The following is a 16,566-nucleotide window of genomic DNA, read 5'->3' as shown; positions in this document are numbered from 1 at the left end:
CATTGCAGCAATCCAACTGAGAGATGATTAGATAAGAATGACTGTGTTCAGGCTTCATGATCAGATAGCACAACTGGCACACATTGCAAAATTGCATAAAGGCCCTCCTAAATCAGGATTATCCTCTGCTCTTCAAGCAAGAGTTAGATAATCCTCAAATTTCTAGCCAGGTCTTTCCTGGGGTAGTGCAACCCCATTCAGAACTAAAGATGATAAACAACTAGATGTTGAGATTTCCCGCTCTCATAGCAACTCTATCTTATTAAGATTCAAATGAAAGTTCTTGTTTCCCATCCAGACTCTCATAGCCCAGTACTGCAAAGGAGCAGGCACAATATCACTTTGATGACCAGAGATGTAGATGTAGAGCTGAGTTTCATCTAAATACTGATGGTACCTCATCCCATGGTATTGGATGATCTCACCCAATAGTTTCAAGTAGATGTTTGAAAAAGCCATATTCCATGATAAACTTTTTTTGCAGAACTGTTTGGCAAAATTCAATGATTTGGGAAATAAAAACCAAGAATGCTAACACTCATTTTGATCCTACACTTGCTGCTATTCGCAGTACCACGTTTGTTTTTTACTAGATTATTTTTAGAAATTGACTTGATGGCCAGCATAAAGTTGAACTGTCATTTTAATCACAGCTATTTCTGAGATGGAATGAGTGAGAGGAAAATAAATTGAAATGTGTCTTACAGTCATATAGTTAGCTATTTGCATTTTAAAGGTGTTAAATTAAAACTTAAAAATAATTACTTGCAAAAAAATAAAAATGAGGAATTTTTTTCACATAAGGTAAGTTCAAACATAGTCCACTTTTGCTTTTTTCTTGAGTGTTGAAGTTATTGAAATCTTGATTTAATGGTGGATGGAGAAGTGGCAGGTATAAAATATCTGTTACTCTCAAATGTCTTGTCACATTCAAAGTGTGTTTTCTGCAGTGATTTATTTATTTGCATAATGACATTATTATGATGCAGTTTGCATGCTATCAAGAGATTAAAATTGTACTATCCCTTAGTCTTCATCTTGCTATTATTGATCTATATACCTACTTCCCTTTTTTTTCTGTCAATCTTTTTAGTGGCTTATCTATTCATCCCACTTATTCCTTCCCAGAAATATATAAAAGGTTGAGTTAATGGACTTTGTCCATTATTTGGTATAGTATATTTGGATTCAATTTTGCACTTGCTATCAAGCTTTGGCAGATGCCTAAATTAATAATGATTCATTTCCAAGGACAATTCTCAAAAAGTTCTATTTAGTAAGTTTTATTGAGATGAATTTATTGAACAGTGAATGAATGCTCAATTTAGAATCAACATATTTCGTATTGATTTGGATGAAGGTTTCCTGCATCACTCTGATTCAAAAACTTAGGATCCACTGCAGAGAAAATGTCTCTTTTCATCAGAAGTGTTTTTTATATAAAGGTTGCTTGAGCTCATTAAACTGAGGTCTATAAGCTTGACATTTTATTGTATTTAAAGACTCAGTCTGTGTTGCTGTTAATTGAGCTGATTTGTAATGTAAAAGCAATAAAATTGTTGGTTTGTTTTAACTTTGTTCTAAATTTATACTATAGTAAACAGCATATAGTTTAATTAAAAATAAGTTTAATAATTGGGAATAAGTTATTTGTATGGATCCAATCCCACAGATTAGGCCTCCTCCGAATTCCATCTACTGGCCAATGCCGACTGGCGACCACCCGGAGGAGGGCCTTCTCTGTGGCTGCTCCGGCCCTTTGGAACGAGCTCCCCATGGAGATTCGGACCCTCACCACCCTCCAGGCCTTCCGCAAAGCCCTTAAAACCTGGCTGTTCCGACAGGCCTGGGGCTAATGAGTTTTTTTGTCCCCCCTCGAATGGTATGGTTGTTGAGTGTTTTAAATTGTGGTATTGTTTTGTTCGTGTTCTTTTTTCTTATTTGTACCCCCCCTCCCTGATTTGGTTGTGAGCTGCCCTGAATCCCCTTCGGGGGATAGGGCGGCATAGAAATATAATAAACTCAACTCAACTCAACTCAGTTTATGAGATGCTATTTTCTTGTTTGTAATTGTCTGACTATTAGTTATAAAAATATGAAGTTGTATAATCAGAATATATTGGCCTAGAGTTACTAATATATGGTATTATTTTTTATTTATTGCAGGGAATGGGCTAACCGAGCTTCATCTGTCCATTTTCTAAGAATTTTAATTTGTATAAGATTATTAATGAGAGATCCATGCTATCAGGTTAGCTTGCCTTTAGTTTACCTCTTAAAACAATCAGCATTAAATTCTGTAACACAAGTGTAACTACTAGTTAATTATTAATGCAAGTCAGTGGCTTTTCTAGTAGTTCCTTATATCATTTGTCCAATCTAGTAAATTATATTATGATTATTATCATGGTAATTTGGAATGATTTGGTGAGTGCATTTTCAGTTTGTCAGCATTGTTCTAGATCTATAAATAATTTAAAGCAACTTATTATTTTCACTGTTGCAGTAAGGTACATGTCCATAAAAAAGAGCTCTTTTTTGTTACATTGAATTAATTGAATAAAGCATTAAAAACATTTTAGCGCTTTATTCAATAAATAAATAACAATTAATTCAGCAAAGCAGTTAATATAGCAAAGCAGTAAAAGAGCAGCAGTATGATTTTTAATTCTGCTAAATTGATCTAAACGGGTGTCAAGCTTGATTTCATTGAGGGCGCATCAGGGTTATGTTTGACCTCGGGGAGGTGGGGGGAATGGGTGTAGCCAGCTCAACATCATTTGTGTTGGGGGTGTGGTACGCTCTACCATAGAAAATGGGCATCACGAGTTCCATTTTTGGCTGTGACGGCTTCCTGCATTTCTCTGCCAGTGAAAATGGAGCTTGGGAGAGCTGTGTGCAGCCCTCCCAAACTCTGTTTTCACTGACAGAGGCATCATGGGCTGGTCCTTAACTGTTTCAAGAGTCTAGATCTAAGCACCACACAGGCTGAATTTGGCCCGCAGGTTTAGACACCCCTGGTCTAAACCAAGTTTTTGTTTGCCAACATAGACTCAAATGCAGAGCCTTAAAACCCATAATCAAGGCTTATTGTAGTAATTATTTAAAATGTGCACTATAGGAATTCCTTCCAGAAAATAATGAGAGGGAATATGTGTGTGTGTGTGTGTCCGTGCGTGCGTGCGTGCATGCATGCATGCTGGTCTTGTTGAATTTGGGTCTTTTCCTGTGTAAGATTGAGATTGTCTTGGCAACATTTCAGTGAGGTCTCACTCGCCATCTTCAGGCTGGGTTTTGGGCTTAAAGTGTAATAAGAGCTGCTGTCTTTCTATAAAACATGGTGGGTGGGTGTGGAGTGCTGGATTTGTTTCAGTAAGTGGAATGATTGGTTTTGTGGTTGTATCATGATTGGTAGATTGGTGCTGATTGGTGCTGGCTGTGAGTCTATTGTTTCGTATTGTAACAGCCTGGGTGGTGGGTGGGGCTCGTTTGTTGACTAGGGCTGGTTTCCAGATGTCTGGTAGGTGGGCGGTATCGTCACGTTTATTCATGTTGTGGAGATGTTTCTCTATTTCGATGGCTTCCATAATTATTCTCTTGTTGAAGTGTTCTGTTTTGGAGATTAACCTGGTTCCTTCTAATTTTTAAAGGAACCAGGTTAATCTCCAAAACAGAACACTATATTCCTAATTGGCAAACTTCAAGTTACTTCCCTTCTCTTCTCCTGTTACCATATCCAAGAAAGAATTGTTTGATGTATATCAGTTATGTTATCATAGAAATTCATAAAGCTGAGTACCAAGCACTTCAAGGTTGCTTCAATCAGCACACATTCCTTCTATGTTTCTGCCTTGCTAATATGCTCCTCCAAGAATGCATTTCCTCATACAAGCAATTCTTAGAAAATTTATTTACCTATCTCTAAAAACATGGGAGTGTTATTAGGTAGCATACAACTTAATAACATTAGTATACTGATGACACCCAGTTATATATATATATGTGTGTGTGTGTGTGTGTGTGTGTGTGTGTGTGTGTATGTATGTATGTATGTATGTATGTATGTATGTATGTATGTATGTATGTATGTGTGTATATATATCTGGGTGTCATCAGTATACTAATGATATTTTGTCCAATGGTAACGCATGATCACATCTGTTTGATGTAAATATTAAAAAGGTGCAGACAAGCACCAAGCCCTGCAGCACCCCACAAAGCAGGGGATGTCAGTTAGATCTCTTGCTTCATATCAATAACAATTAAGATCACCCACAGAGGAAGGAGATGAACTTAGTACAGACACCCCAATTCCCTAAGTCATTCAAAAGATACTGTGGACAATGCTCGCCCCCAGATGAGTTTACAGATTACTAAAGGTAAAAGAAATAACAATAATCAAAGTATGCAAATTAAAACAGTGTCTGACAGACACTTGCCTGAATGATTTATTGTTAAGAGGAGCATATAACAGGATATCATACTTGGATTTCAGTAAGACATTTTACAAAGTGGACCACAATCTATTTCTTGATAAGCTAGAAAAATATGGGATAGATAGCATCACCACCAGAAGGATTTGTAACTAACTGACGAACCACGTTCAATAAGCAATGCTTAATGGAATTACTGTATTTTTCAGACTATAAGACTCAGTGGACTGTAAGATGCACCTAAATTTACAGGAGGAAAACAAGAAAGAAATAGTTTTTAGCCTCTCTGTGTTACATTTTCTCCCTCTCTGATCCTCAGAAGTGCTACACACACCCCATTTTTGCAAAAAATTGGTTCATTTCTTTCGCCAAAAATGGATCCATTTCTTTTGCCAAAAATGGCTCTGTTTTTTGGCTCTCAAGCTCTCCACACATCGCATTTTCTCCCTCCCAGGCCCCCAGAAGCACTCTGCAGTGCTCCACATGACCCATTTTCACTAAAAATGGGCCTGTTTTCACCAAAAACTCACTCATTTTGTGGCCTTCTGGGACCCTGGGAGGGTGAAACGGCTTGGGAGCCCAAAAATGATCCCTTTTTGGAAAAAAAATGGGCCATGTGGACTACTGCATAGTGCTTCTGGGGGCCTGGATGGGTGAAAATGCGACGCTCAGAGGGTTCAGGAGGCCAATAATGCCTGTATTCATTATATAAGATGCACCTGAATTTTCATCCACTTTTAGGGAGGGATAAAGGTGCGTCTTATACTCCAAAAATACAGCACATCTAAATAGAGGGAAATAAGCAGTGGGGTATTCCAAGGTTCTGATTTAGACCCAATACTTCAATATCTTCATAAATGATTTATATGAGGGAATAGAAGGAGAGCTCATCGAATTTGCAGATGACGTTAAATTGGCAGGAATAGCCAAACTCCAGAAGATAGGCCCAAGATCCAGATTGATCTTGACAGACTTGAACACAGATCCTATCTAACAAAATCCAATGTTGAGTAAAGGAAGATTTTGCACTTATGGAAAAAAAACCAAATTCACGGTTTCCAAAGCACCAGAAGGCAAGACAAGAAACAATGGATGGAAACTAATAAAGTAGAGAACCAAACTATCATTGTCATCCTGACAATGAGAACTATCAACCAGTGGCTTGCCTACAGAAGTTATGGAGGTTCCATCACCAGAGGCTTTTAAGAAGAGAATGGACATCCATTTGTCCAAAATGGTGTAGGGTCTCTGCAAAGCAGGAGTTTGGACTAGAAGAGCTAAAGAACCCCTTCCAACTATGATGATGGTGGTGATGATGTAGAAGAAGAATTATATGAAATAGTTCAAGATTCTAAAAACCAGATCAATCCAAAGGTCATAATTTCAAGGCAGAATCCATACAAATGCCATAAAGAGCCATAGATGAGTTGGATGTTTTCCTGCAGGATTCCCTCTTAAATTAGGCTACAACCAACTGTTACTGTCAAGATATGTACTGTTTTCTTGGCAAGACACCTGATGGAATGTCTCTGCTCTTCTCTTCCCTGCACTCACTGGGTGCACTCACTGGCTTGAACTATATCATTGTTATTTCAATGATCTTTGGCTTTGCATCTTGTGATTGCTCACACTCTACAGGTTATGCTGGAGTGACTTCTTCAAAGTCAAACTCAGTGTCTGAGTCATGACCCATGACAAAACCCAAGAATACAGAACAGTCACTTGACATCACACAGCCATCTAGCTTATTCATCATGGGATCTCCAAGGCTGATGAAAAATGATTTAGTTTTAGGGACTTTTCAGAGGTCAAGCAGGAATGAGATCAATCTCATCTCAGAGGAAATGATATTCTAGAGGGCGGGCCATAGCAGTACAGGCATGCTGTCTGGGTCCTGCCAGATGGAACTCCTTAGTAGGCAGGACATACATACCCTTCCTGTTAAATTTAATGAAATAGTAAATAGTATAATTGGAAATACATTTGACATACTTACCTTTGTTTTTTCTTCTTTAGGAAGTTCTTCACAGTCTGGGTGGAATTGACAGTTTAGCACAGGTACCATTCTAAAATAAATAATTGTTTTTTATATGTAGTCTTCAAAAGAGATGCCCCATGGTAAGATAGATGGCAAATTAATTTAAACAAACAAACAAACAAAATAGTCTGTTTTCAGGGGCTCACTAAACAAAGGCTGTTCATCTTTTGAGATAATAAAAAAGATTGAGATGAGCAAAGGTAAGAATATTTATGAAATCTAAATCTAGCCTTGGGAATGGGAAAGGGATAAATGAATTGTTAAAGGAGAATTTAGTTTGGTATAAAATGTACAATTGCAAGAAAAAGTATGTGTACCCCTTGGGATTACGTGGAGTTTTGCATGAATTGGTCATAAAATGTGCTCTGAACTTCATCTAAGACACAACAATAGAAAACTAGTCTGCTGAAAATAATACTACACAAACATTAGATGTTTCCATGGTTTAATTGCACATAACATGTAAACATTCACAGTGCAGGAAGGAAAAAGTATGTGAGTCCCTAGCCTGATGACTTCTCCAAAAGCTAATTGGAGCCAGGAGTGAGCCAACCTTGACTCCCAATCAGTGTGATGATATTGGATGTGTTGCTGACAGCTGTTCTGCCGTTTAAAAACACACACCTGTTTTGGGTTTACTGGTTTCAAGAAGCACTGTCTGATGTGAACCATGCCTCACAGAAAAGAGCTCTCAGACGACCTACAATCAAGAATTGTTGACTTGCATGAAGCTGGAAAGGGTTACAAAAGTATCTCCAAAAGCCGTGATGTTCATGTGTCCATGGTAAGACAGACTGTCTACAAATGGAGAAAGTTTAGTACTCTTGCTACTCTCCCTAGGTGTGGTTGTCCTGTAAAAATGACTGCAAGAGCACAGCGCAGAATGCTTCATGAGGTAAAGAAGAATCCTAGAGTGTCAGCTAAAGACCTCTGGCACATGCTAACATTTTTGTTGACACATCTACAATAAGGACAACATTAAACAAGAATGGAGTGCATGGAAGGACACCACGGAGGAAGCCATTGCTGTCAAAAAAAACCGTGCTGCAATACGTTTGAAGTTTGTAAAAGAGCACCTGGATGTTCCACAGTACTACTGGCAAAATATGCTGTGGACAGATGAAATCAAAATTGAGTTGTTTGGGAAAAACACACAACACTATGTGTGGAGAAAAAAAGGCACAGCACACCAACATCAAAACCTCATCCCCACTGTAAAACATAGCCGAGGGAGCATCATGGTTTGGGGCTGCTTTTCTGCCTCAGGGCTGGGACGGATTGTTGTCATTGATGGGAAAATGAATTCCAGAGTTTATCAAGACATTTTGCAGGAAAATGTACGACAATCTGTCTGCCAACTGAAGCTCCGCAGAGGATGGGTGATGCAAAATGGCTTCAACAGCACAGAATACGCCCTCTGGAGTGGCCCAGTCAGAGTTCTGACCTCAATCCGATTGAAATACTGTGGCATGACCTTAAGAGAGCGATTCACACCAGACATCCCAAGAATATTGCTACACTAAAACAGTTTTGTGAAGAGGAGTGGTCCAAAATTACTCCAGGTCCTTGTGCAGGTCTGATCTACAAATACAGGAAACATTGGTTGAGGTTATTGCTGCCAAAGGAGGGTCAACCAGTTATTAAGTCCAACAGTTCACATACTTTTTCCTCCCTGCACTGTGAATGTTTACATGTTATGTGTAATTAAACCATGCAACATCTAATGTTTGTGTAGTATTATTTTCAGCAGACTGTGTTTTTCTATTGTTGTGACTTAGATGAAGTTCAGAGCACATTTTATGACCAATTCATGCAAAACTCCACGTAATCCCAAGGGGTTCACATACTTTTTCTTGCAACTGTAGTAGAGAAAAATTCTGAAAGGCTTTCAAGATTCTGTTACGATACCCAGCAATTATAAATAAACTTTTCTGAAATCCTGCTGTTCCTCTTTTTTTGGACCTCATCTACCTTAAAGGACTACCATCAAACTGGAAAACCTCTGAGTTATTTTTTATGAAACTCCTTTAATTATTTGTTCATCTCTTTTCTTTTCCCAGGGCTATATCCCATTAAAGAATCAACGAGAAATTAAAAAAATGGCAAATCATCCAAAGAGTCAAAATGCTTAATCTCTGTGACATACTTTGCTATTATTTGGTTTGATATAAGTTAGTTGTCATCAATGTTCCCTCTAAGCTGCGCGCCTGCGTGGCCGCACACATAACAAGAAAACACCGTGCATAAATTTCAAACTGCAGCGCAGTGTTTCTTTAAATGTGACTGAAAATATCCCCCCTCCCTCCCTTCTCTCTCTGCACTGAACTCTCTCCTCCATATGGTGATAGGTGAAATCAAGGAAGACTCTGCCCAGAGACCGATGGTGCTGCAGAAGGGAGAATTCCCACTGGCCCTATGGGGCTTTGTCGGTTCCTGGGAAAACGTGATTCGCTGGTTGTAGCCTGCATTTCTCTGCACATCCAGGGGTTTCTCAGGCATTGCATCGTCTGAAGCTCCCTTCTGGACTGGGCAGTCTTTCTGTGTTCCCTTTGCTTCAGGGACAGAGGGAACCAGCGTGGAATTGGACTGCCTGAGCCAAAGGGGTCCACAGGATCTTGAGACTTGATTTTTGAGCAGTACCAATCCTTTCCACTCTTTCCTTTTCCTTTCTGTCTTCTATCTTCCTTTCCTTTTCTATTTCCTTTCCTTTCTCTTTTCCTTTCCTTTCTCTTTTCCTTTCTCTTTTCTTTTCCTTTTCTTTTTCCTTTCCATCTTTTCCATTTCCTTTCTCTTTTCCTTTCCTTTTCCTTTCCTTTTCCATTTCCTTTCCTTTCTCTTTTCCTTTCCTTTCTTCTTTCCCATTTCCTTTCCTTTTTCCTTTCTCTTTCCTTTTCCTTTCTCTTTTCCTTTCCTTCTTTTCCATTCCCTTTCCTTTCTCCTTTCTTTTCCTTTTTCCTTACCTTTCTCTTTTCCTTTCCTTTCTCTTTTCTTTTTCTTATTTCCTTTTCCCTTTTTTCCTTTCCCTTCCCTTCCCCTCTCTTCTTCATCCTTTCCTTTCTTCTTTCCAATTTCCTTTCCTTTTTCCTTTCCTTCTTTTCCATTTCCTTTCCTTTTCCTTTTCCTTTCTTCTTTCCCATTTCCTTTCCTTTTTCCTTTCTTTCTTTCCCATTTCCTTTCCTTTTTCCTTTCCTTTTCTTCTTTCCCATTTCCTTTCCTTTCCCTCCCCCTCCCCTTCCTTCCTTCCTGAGGGTCTGAGGGAGAGGGAGGGGACCCTTTTCCTCCTTGCCCCACTCCCCACATCTGCTCTGATGGCAATTATGGCTAAAAAAAATATCAAGTGCTCAGGCATGAAAATGCGCCGCTCAAACACTATACTTTTCCACACTCACTGAAAAAAAATTAAAGGGAATATTGGTTGTCATAGTTCCAAACTAAGCCAGCAAAACAAGGTGATGACATTAGTATTAATTTGTAGTTAGTAAATGAGTTTAAACATGCTTGAGATAAACAAAATCATCATCCAGAAAAAAATATAAAAATTAAAAAAATTAAAACATTAAAAATCTTCAGATTCATTTTGGAAGCTTCAAGGTGTTTTTTTGGGGGGGCGGGGTTTAAAGGATTAACCAATGATATCACTGTTGCCCAGGGGGCACCCAGATGGAGGCTCCATTCATGTCCCCGTTAATGAGGCCTCAGAACTGGTACTTATTTATTTATTCAGCATTTACACACTTTTGAACTGCTAGGTTTGCAGGAGCTGGAACAAATGATGGGGGCTCATCCCACTACATAGCAGCATTTGGGTTTTGAATGCAGGCTTGCAGATTGTCAACTAGCGTTCTAACTGCATAAGCCATTTATTTAATAACTAAATAAATTAAAAAGAAAAAAAAACCAAAGGGCAGTCTTGATGGGTCACTAGGTCAATTTTTGTCATCAATTTTATATATATATATATATATATATATATATATATATATATATATATATATATATATATATATATATATATATATATATATATATATATATATATATATATATATATATATATATATATATATATATATATATATATATATATAGGCAACAAAAGGCAACAGTTAAATATTGGGTTTCTGTCTGGATGGTCTCTTGTGACGAGCTGATGGACAGAGAATGGAAGTAGTGAACTTCCTCCCATATTTGGGCATACCAGGGGTTGTGACTTTAAATATATACCTTTCTCCCTGGCTCAGCTGATAAGGAGAAGAACCTTGTGGCTTAATGGTTAACACATCTGCCTAAGATGCAATACAGCACAGGTTCTAATCCCAGTAAGAGTATGGCTAGCTGATGAGAGCTAAATATCTTGAAATAGATCTATACTAGTCTCCCTTTATTTATAAATACAACATATGTATGTGTGTGTGTGTATGTATGTATGTATGTATGTTATTGTTGGACTGTGTTTAAGTCAGACAAGCTCAGTATTGAGCTAATGCAAAGATCACTAAATATTTTAATGCATAGTGAACATTCAGAATTTGAAGAACATTATGGCAACTCGCAAACAGGCAAATAGGAAAATTCCACAGCTTGGGCTGACAGTAATTCCCAATCATTTTATTATTTCAAACTAACAGAAAGTTGGACATATTGTAAAAATAAATATTTTATGTAAAAAAGAAAAAGCTCCTTTGGGAAAAATGTGGTCATTTTCATGTTAGGAACCCATAGGATTTGTCTTGTCAAGTTTAAAATGATAGCGTTTTACAGCCTGTAGGCCACCTCTCGCCTCAGAGCAGTCCCATTCTGGCCTGCAGCTTTGGTGACTGGGTGCAGGGCATCAGGGTGAGGCAGAAGCAAAGGAGTTGGTAGTATGGTGCTGGTGGGTGGCAAAATATCACTGCAGCATCAGTGGCATCGGTGGGGTGGTTGCAAGAGCAGAATGGCATGGGACTGTTACAGCATCCCAGTTTCTAATTTCCACTTTGAAAATTAATTGACCATCCCTGATCTAAAGTTTATAATGTTGATGTTATCCATTCAATTAAGTTTGAGTCTTGATTCTGTGGGCCAGGTCTCTCCACTTCTGATCTTGCACGGGTCTTTCAGTTTTTCTCTGCTATGGGTGATGACAGCTTTGGTGATGGCCAACCATTGTGTTCTTTGACAGCCTGTTTTCCTTTTAAGAAATTATTGTTAGAAAGCTGGAAGGGAAAGATAATAACATAAAATATGCACTATTAATATCCCCATATATATTTCAAAGATTTTGAATTCCTTGTATTCAGTAAAATTTCTAAGCTTTGGAGTTATGCCTAAAAGTTTATATTAAGATAAGCTAAGAACTGAGTAAGTGGCTATATCAGGAAAGAAGTAAAAGAGCAAAAATAGGTAAATTTAAATGCTGCCTGGCTCCCAGCAATTCTGGGTGGTACTACCAAGCCATTTATAAAACCTGACAAATGTTTTGTATTAGTACTTTTTTTCCCTGGCAATCTCAGTGTCATAATAATGAAACCTTTGTTTTATTTTTGTAATATTATGTGGTATGTTGTGAAAAAGTATGCCATTTACAAGTTGGGAGCATATGTGTTATAAAATGTTAACATAACCTTTTCTTGATAATAATATTTTTATTGTTTTGTCATTAACAGTATATGGAAACAGTAACAAATGATTATCTTGCCTATGGAGAGGAGCAACATAACATAGATAAATTAGTCAACATGATATGTAAGTTTTAAGTAATTAGCTCCCAATAAAATGAAGTAGCAAAGTTATAAAATAGGAAGATTGAAGATTGATTGAAATATTTAGTATTTCTAAGATTTCTAATATTGAAATTGCTCTAACACAGCAAGTAACACTAAATAAACAAAAGAGACTTGTAAGCCTTCAAGAAATGCCAAAGTTAAACCCTGTTAAATTTGACCCAATAAAACCATAGATTTTTACTTAGTCAGGAATAATGAGGTTACACTAATTTAAATGGCTTTTTCGGAACATGGCTGAACATATTTCACATTTTGATTTAATATATATTTTTGAAGGATAGCCACATGGGACAGGCAAAAAAGGCCCGCAGCTATGTGATTAAATTTCTATCCATTTTTTAAAAATGCACTAATCTGTTTTAAAATTGGCAAGTCCTTGATGATCAACTCGATTTTTTAAATATCCCCAGCCCTGTATACATCTCATTTTGAATCTTAAGTCTGACATTGAATCTTCAAAATCATGCCTCAGAATCTATTAAGTTCTGAAACAGATTGCTATTTTGTAAATATACCATGGATTTTTCTCCTCAAAATTATTAAGAATAAGAATTTTATATGAGATACTTTATTCAGTTTCATTTTATTCAGTTTCTTTAATTCACAGATATTATTCAAAAACTTTCAGCGGTTAAAGATCAAAGAGAATGGGTTACAGCCAGTGGAGTGCATAAGGTAAATGAATTAATGAAATGAAACTAATCAGTTTCTTGGAAACTTATTCTTTTCTTTTTAGGTTTCAATTAATAATAAGATCTTTCAAATGAAAATTACTGCAAGATCCAATCTGGGTCAGTCACCAGAAGTTTACTTTTCTGAGCTTTCAGGCTCATACTGGAGCCCATCGTCTATTTTGTCACCATTGTTCTCATGTGGCACACTGTATGGCAGAGTGAGAATCCACTGCAGTATCCAGTAAGCTAAACAACTGCACGGAAGTTACCTATGTGAACAAATCAGGCAGAATGGATAACCACAAACATTTATTACAAGAAACCCATCCTCACACAAAGGAGAGAAAGGAAGAAAGATGGTGCAATATTAACTATACACATATCAAAAACATTTCAGAAGCAGTAGAACACAGCTTCCGAGATCTGCAAGTGGGCATTGAACACTGCCCAGTGATTATGATATGACGAAAAATGCATGGCAAAGATTGCTTGGAGATGGGAGATACTTCTAATGTAATCTGCTGGAACATCATGTGCACTAATTATCCCTGTGAATATGTAGGACAGATCGGGAGGAAGCTAACTACCAGATTGTAAGAATGCAAGTGAACAGTCAGATGAGAAGAGCAGAATTTGTTAGTAGCTTTACATTGCAATGCAAGGACAAACATTCAATTTTGAAGATACTAAGATTATTTGTCCTGCAGATACAAAGATAGCCAGGAAAATGATTGAAACCTGGGAAATTAGCCCCTTATAAGTCAATAGGAATGCTGATTTATCACCAGCTTATCAGGTGCTTAGGAGTCGAGGACCTGGCAGCACATGGAAACAATAGCCAATTGCTGGCCTTCAACACATTAATCAACCATTAAGAAGGATTTACATAAATATAATTCATAGAATAGCTCAAAGAACATATTCTAGTAGAGAGAAGTTCCCTGAGTATGGACTTCACCAGTAACGTGCAGCCAGGGGAGGCAGGGCCTCACCACTGTCATCATGAAAAGAAAAAAAAATGTGAAAGGAATAAGGCTGATGTAGTTGTTGCCAGAGTCACAGTGGATGACTCTGCTTAGTGCTTAACTGATTAAAAAAGCCTCTAAAAAGTGCCCTCTACAGGAGGAGGCGGGAGAACCACGTGCTTAATTTAGTCTATCTTTATGATCACTTGAGCAGAGTTAAGCAAGTGTTAAAAGTCAAAAAATTCCTTATGTAGGTGAGGCACTTGGTTCTCTTGCCTCCTCCCGTAGAGGGTGTTTTTTTAGAGGCTTTTTTAAACAATTAAGCAGAGTCATCCATTGGGAAATCTGGCAGCAGCTAACCCAGCCTGACCTCAGCAGCTCTTGCCTTTTTCCTTTTACATTTTTACATTTTCATCATGGCAGACAAGAGCAAAGTTGAAATCCTCTGTGAAACTGCTGGAAAAGGTACGTGGGTCAGAGGGAGGGAGGAATTCAAAATTAATGTAATTTGTAAGTAATTGTATTATTGTAAGTAATTTGTGTGTGTGTGTGTTTTACCCGCCTCTGCTGGTGTGTGGGCTGGCAGTTTTTTAATGTCAGATATAGCGGCAGGACTTTTGGACATAGTGGCAGGGCTTTTAGACATAGTGGCAGGGCTTTTGGACATAGCGGGACGCCTCTATGTTGGACATAGCAGCAGGACAGCTTTTACCTTAAGTGCCAGGGCGGCAGGGCAACTTTTGCCCGATTTCAAGAAAGCTTTCTTGAAAGCGGGCAAAAGCCGCCCTGGTGCTAGAGGCAAAAGCCGCCCTGCCGCTATGTCCGACATAGAGGCATTCTGCCTCTATGGCGGATACAGCGCTGGGGCGTCCGAAAGCCCTGCCACTGTGTCCGACATAGAGGCATCCCGCCTCTGGTGTCCAAAGGCCCTGTCGCTTTGTCCAACATAGGGCGGCTTTTGCCCGCTTGCTTCACCAGCCATAAACCTCACAGCACGTCACTGGACTTCACCATGAGCCCGAAAGCTCAGAAGAGTAAATCTCTGTTCCTGGTGACCGATTGGATCTTGCAACATTATCTGGGATGCATATATTTACTTACCTTCATTTGTGAATAGTACTGTACTATTAAGATTAGGAAAAATTACTGATGTTATTGATCTATTTATAATGAAAATTAACAATAAATCATTGAAGCATATTAAAAATTATCAAAAATCAGATCTGAAAGAAGCACACATGAAACTCATATGATTTTGATAATACTGCTGCAAGAAAACTTGTTTCAAAAATTAGCCATTCCAGAGAATGGGCCTAATTGTAATAATGTAAAGGAGTACAGTGGTGTATTTGAAAAAGGAATTCAGTGACTTATGTAAACATCAGCCTAGCCCAGATACCTAGAATGAACTAAAGAAAAAGAAATGTTTCATCTCGATTGTCTTTAATATAAGAGGAGAAGGAAGAGTATCTCTGTCAGACTTTGATATAGAGCAGTGTTGGTGAACCTTTTCGGTACTGAGTGGTGAAACGGGATCGTGTGCTCATGCCAGAAACTGGAAGAGCAGTCTCCCAGTGTGTATGTACACTCCAGGAAGATAATCTTCCAGTTTCCAGTGCATGCATGCACACCAGCCCTTCTGGTTTCTGGTGCATATGTGCATGTGAAGACCAGCTGGCCGGTGTGCATGCCAGAAATCAGAAGAGCAGCTGCCCAGTGCACATGCGCACGCCAGGAAGATGATCTTCTGGTTTCTGGCACGCCCATGCGAACCGGCCACTTGGTCTTCTGGTTTCTGGCATGCATGAGTGTGCGGAGACCAGCTGGCCAGCACATTGGAACCCGGAAGAGCAATGGCCAACGTCTCGTGGACCCAGAAAGATGGCTCTGCATCCATTTTCGGCACGCATGCCATAAGTTCGCCATAACTGACATAGGATATAATAACAGCACCTTCTATTGTTTACCTAAAGATGAAGCAATGTTTAAATGTTCATTTAAACATTTTAAATGAAATTTACTGTCTTTTCACTTTCAGTCTATTTAAAGTTCTTTAGAAAGTTATGGAGCACTGACCTATTCCCATTATGTGCTAAGGTATCTCTAGGGGAAGCATTTATGTTGTATCTGTTTCTTTGGGTATCAACATTTTATTTTATTTTATCATAATATAAAATACAAAAGAAAATAAAAATAATGGGAAGTTAGGGGAGGGGGAAAAAAGAGAAAGGGAAAAAGAAAAAAAAGAAAAAAGTGTTGATTTCCACCTCTTTTAGTACATTACAACTTCAGCTTTTTACTTTTACATAGTAATAGATACTAGCCATTTCTATAACAAAAATCTATCTAATACTCAAAACCAAAAACAAAGTTTCATTTTTCCATCAAAAGCAGAAAATCCAGATCGTATCTGGTTTCTGATTTGGTCCATCTTGGACTACTGGCATCACTGATATGGAATTACTACAAGCCAGATTTATATTACGTTCAGTCAGAGCCCTTAAACAACATCACAAAACTGCTTTTTCCCTGCCATTCTAAATTTTGCTGTGGGAATTGCTTGGAAGTTAGTATACATATTTTAATTTCTTTGATGTTTCATTATTACAAGTTGCCACAAATCTTAGGATAATTGGATAAACAAACAAACAAACATATGAGTTACAGAAGAACAAGAGCTGAGTATTTTGA

At 38.1% G+C, this 16,566-nt stretch overlaps 1 protein-coding gene across 2 annotated transcripts in view; it reads left to right on the top strand.

Annotated features, from left to right (window-relative positions):
- The window catches only part of NEK10 (NIMA related kinase 10), a 163,793-nt gene that overhangs the window by 10,541 nt on the left and 136,686 nt on the right, over nt 1–16,566 (top strand). For both annotated transcript variants that reach the window (XM_087712881.1, XM_087712882.1), the window contains exons 7-10: nt 2,167–2,251; nt 6,450–6,491; nt 12,117–12,195; nt 12,844–12,911. In XM_087712881.1, the coding sequence (XP_087569007.1) occupies nt 2,167–2,251; nt 6,450–6,491; nt 12,117–12,195; nt 12,844–12,911 (274 nt within the window). The remainder of the gene's footprint in view (nt 1–2,166; nt 2,252–6,449; nt 6,492–12,116; nt 12,196–12,843; nt 12,912–16,566) is intronic.

The sequence above is a fragment of the Thamnophis sirtalis genome, unplaced genomic scaffold (genome assembly GCF_051295495.1).
Source record: "Thamnophis sirtalis isolate CommonGarterSnake01/CBP01778 unplaced genomic scaffold, rThaSir2_p1.2 scaffold_4, whole genome shotgun sequence".
NCBI lineage: Eukaryota > Metazoa > Chordata > Lepidosauria > Squamata > Natricidae > Thamnophis > Thamnophis sirtalis.
The sequence above is the reverse complement of the archived record's forward strand: the minus strand, read 5'-3'. Positions and strand labels throughout refer to the sequence as shown.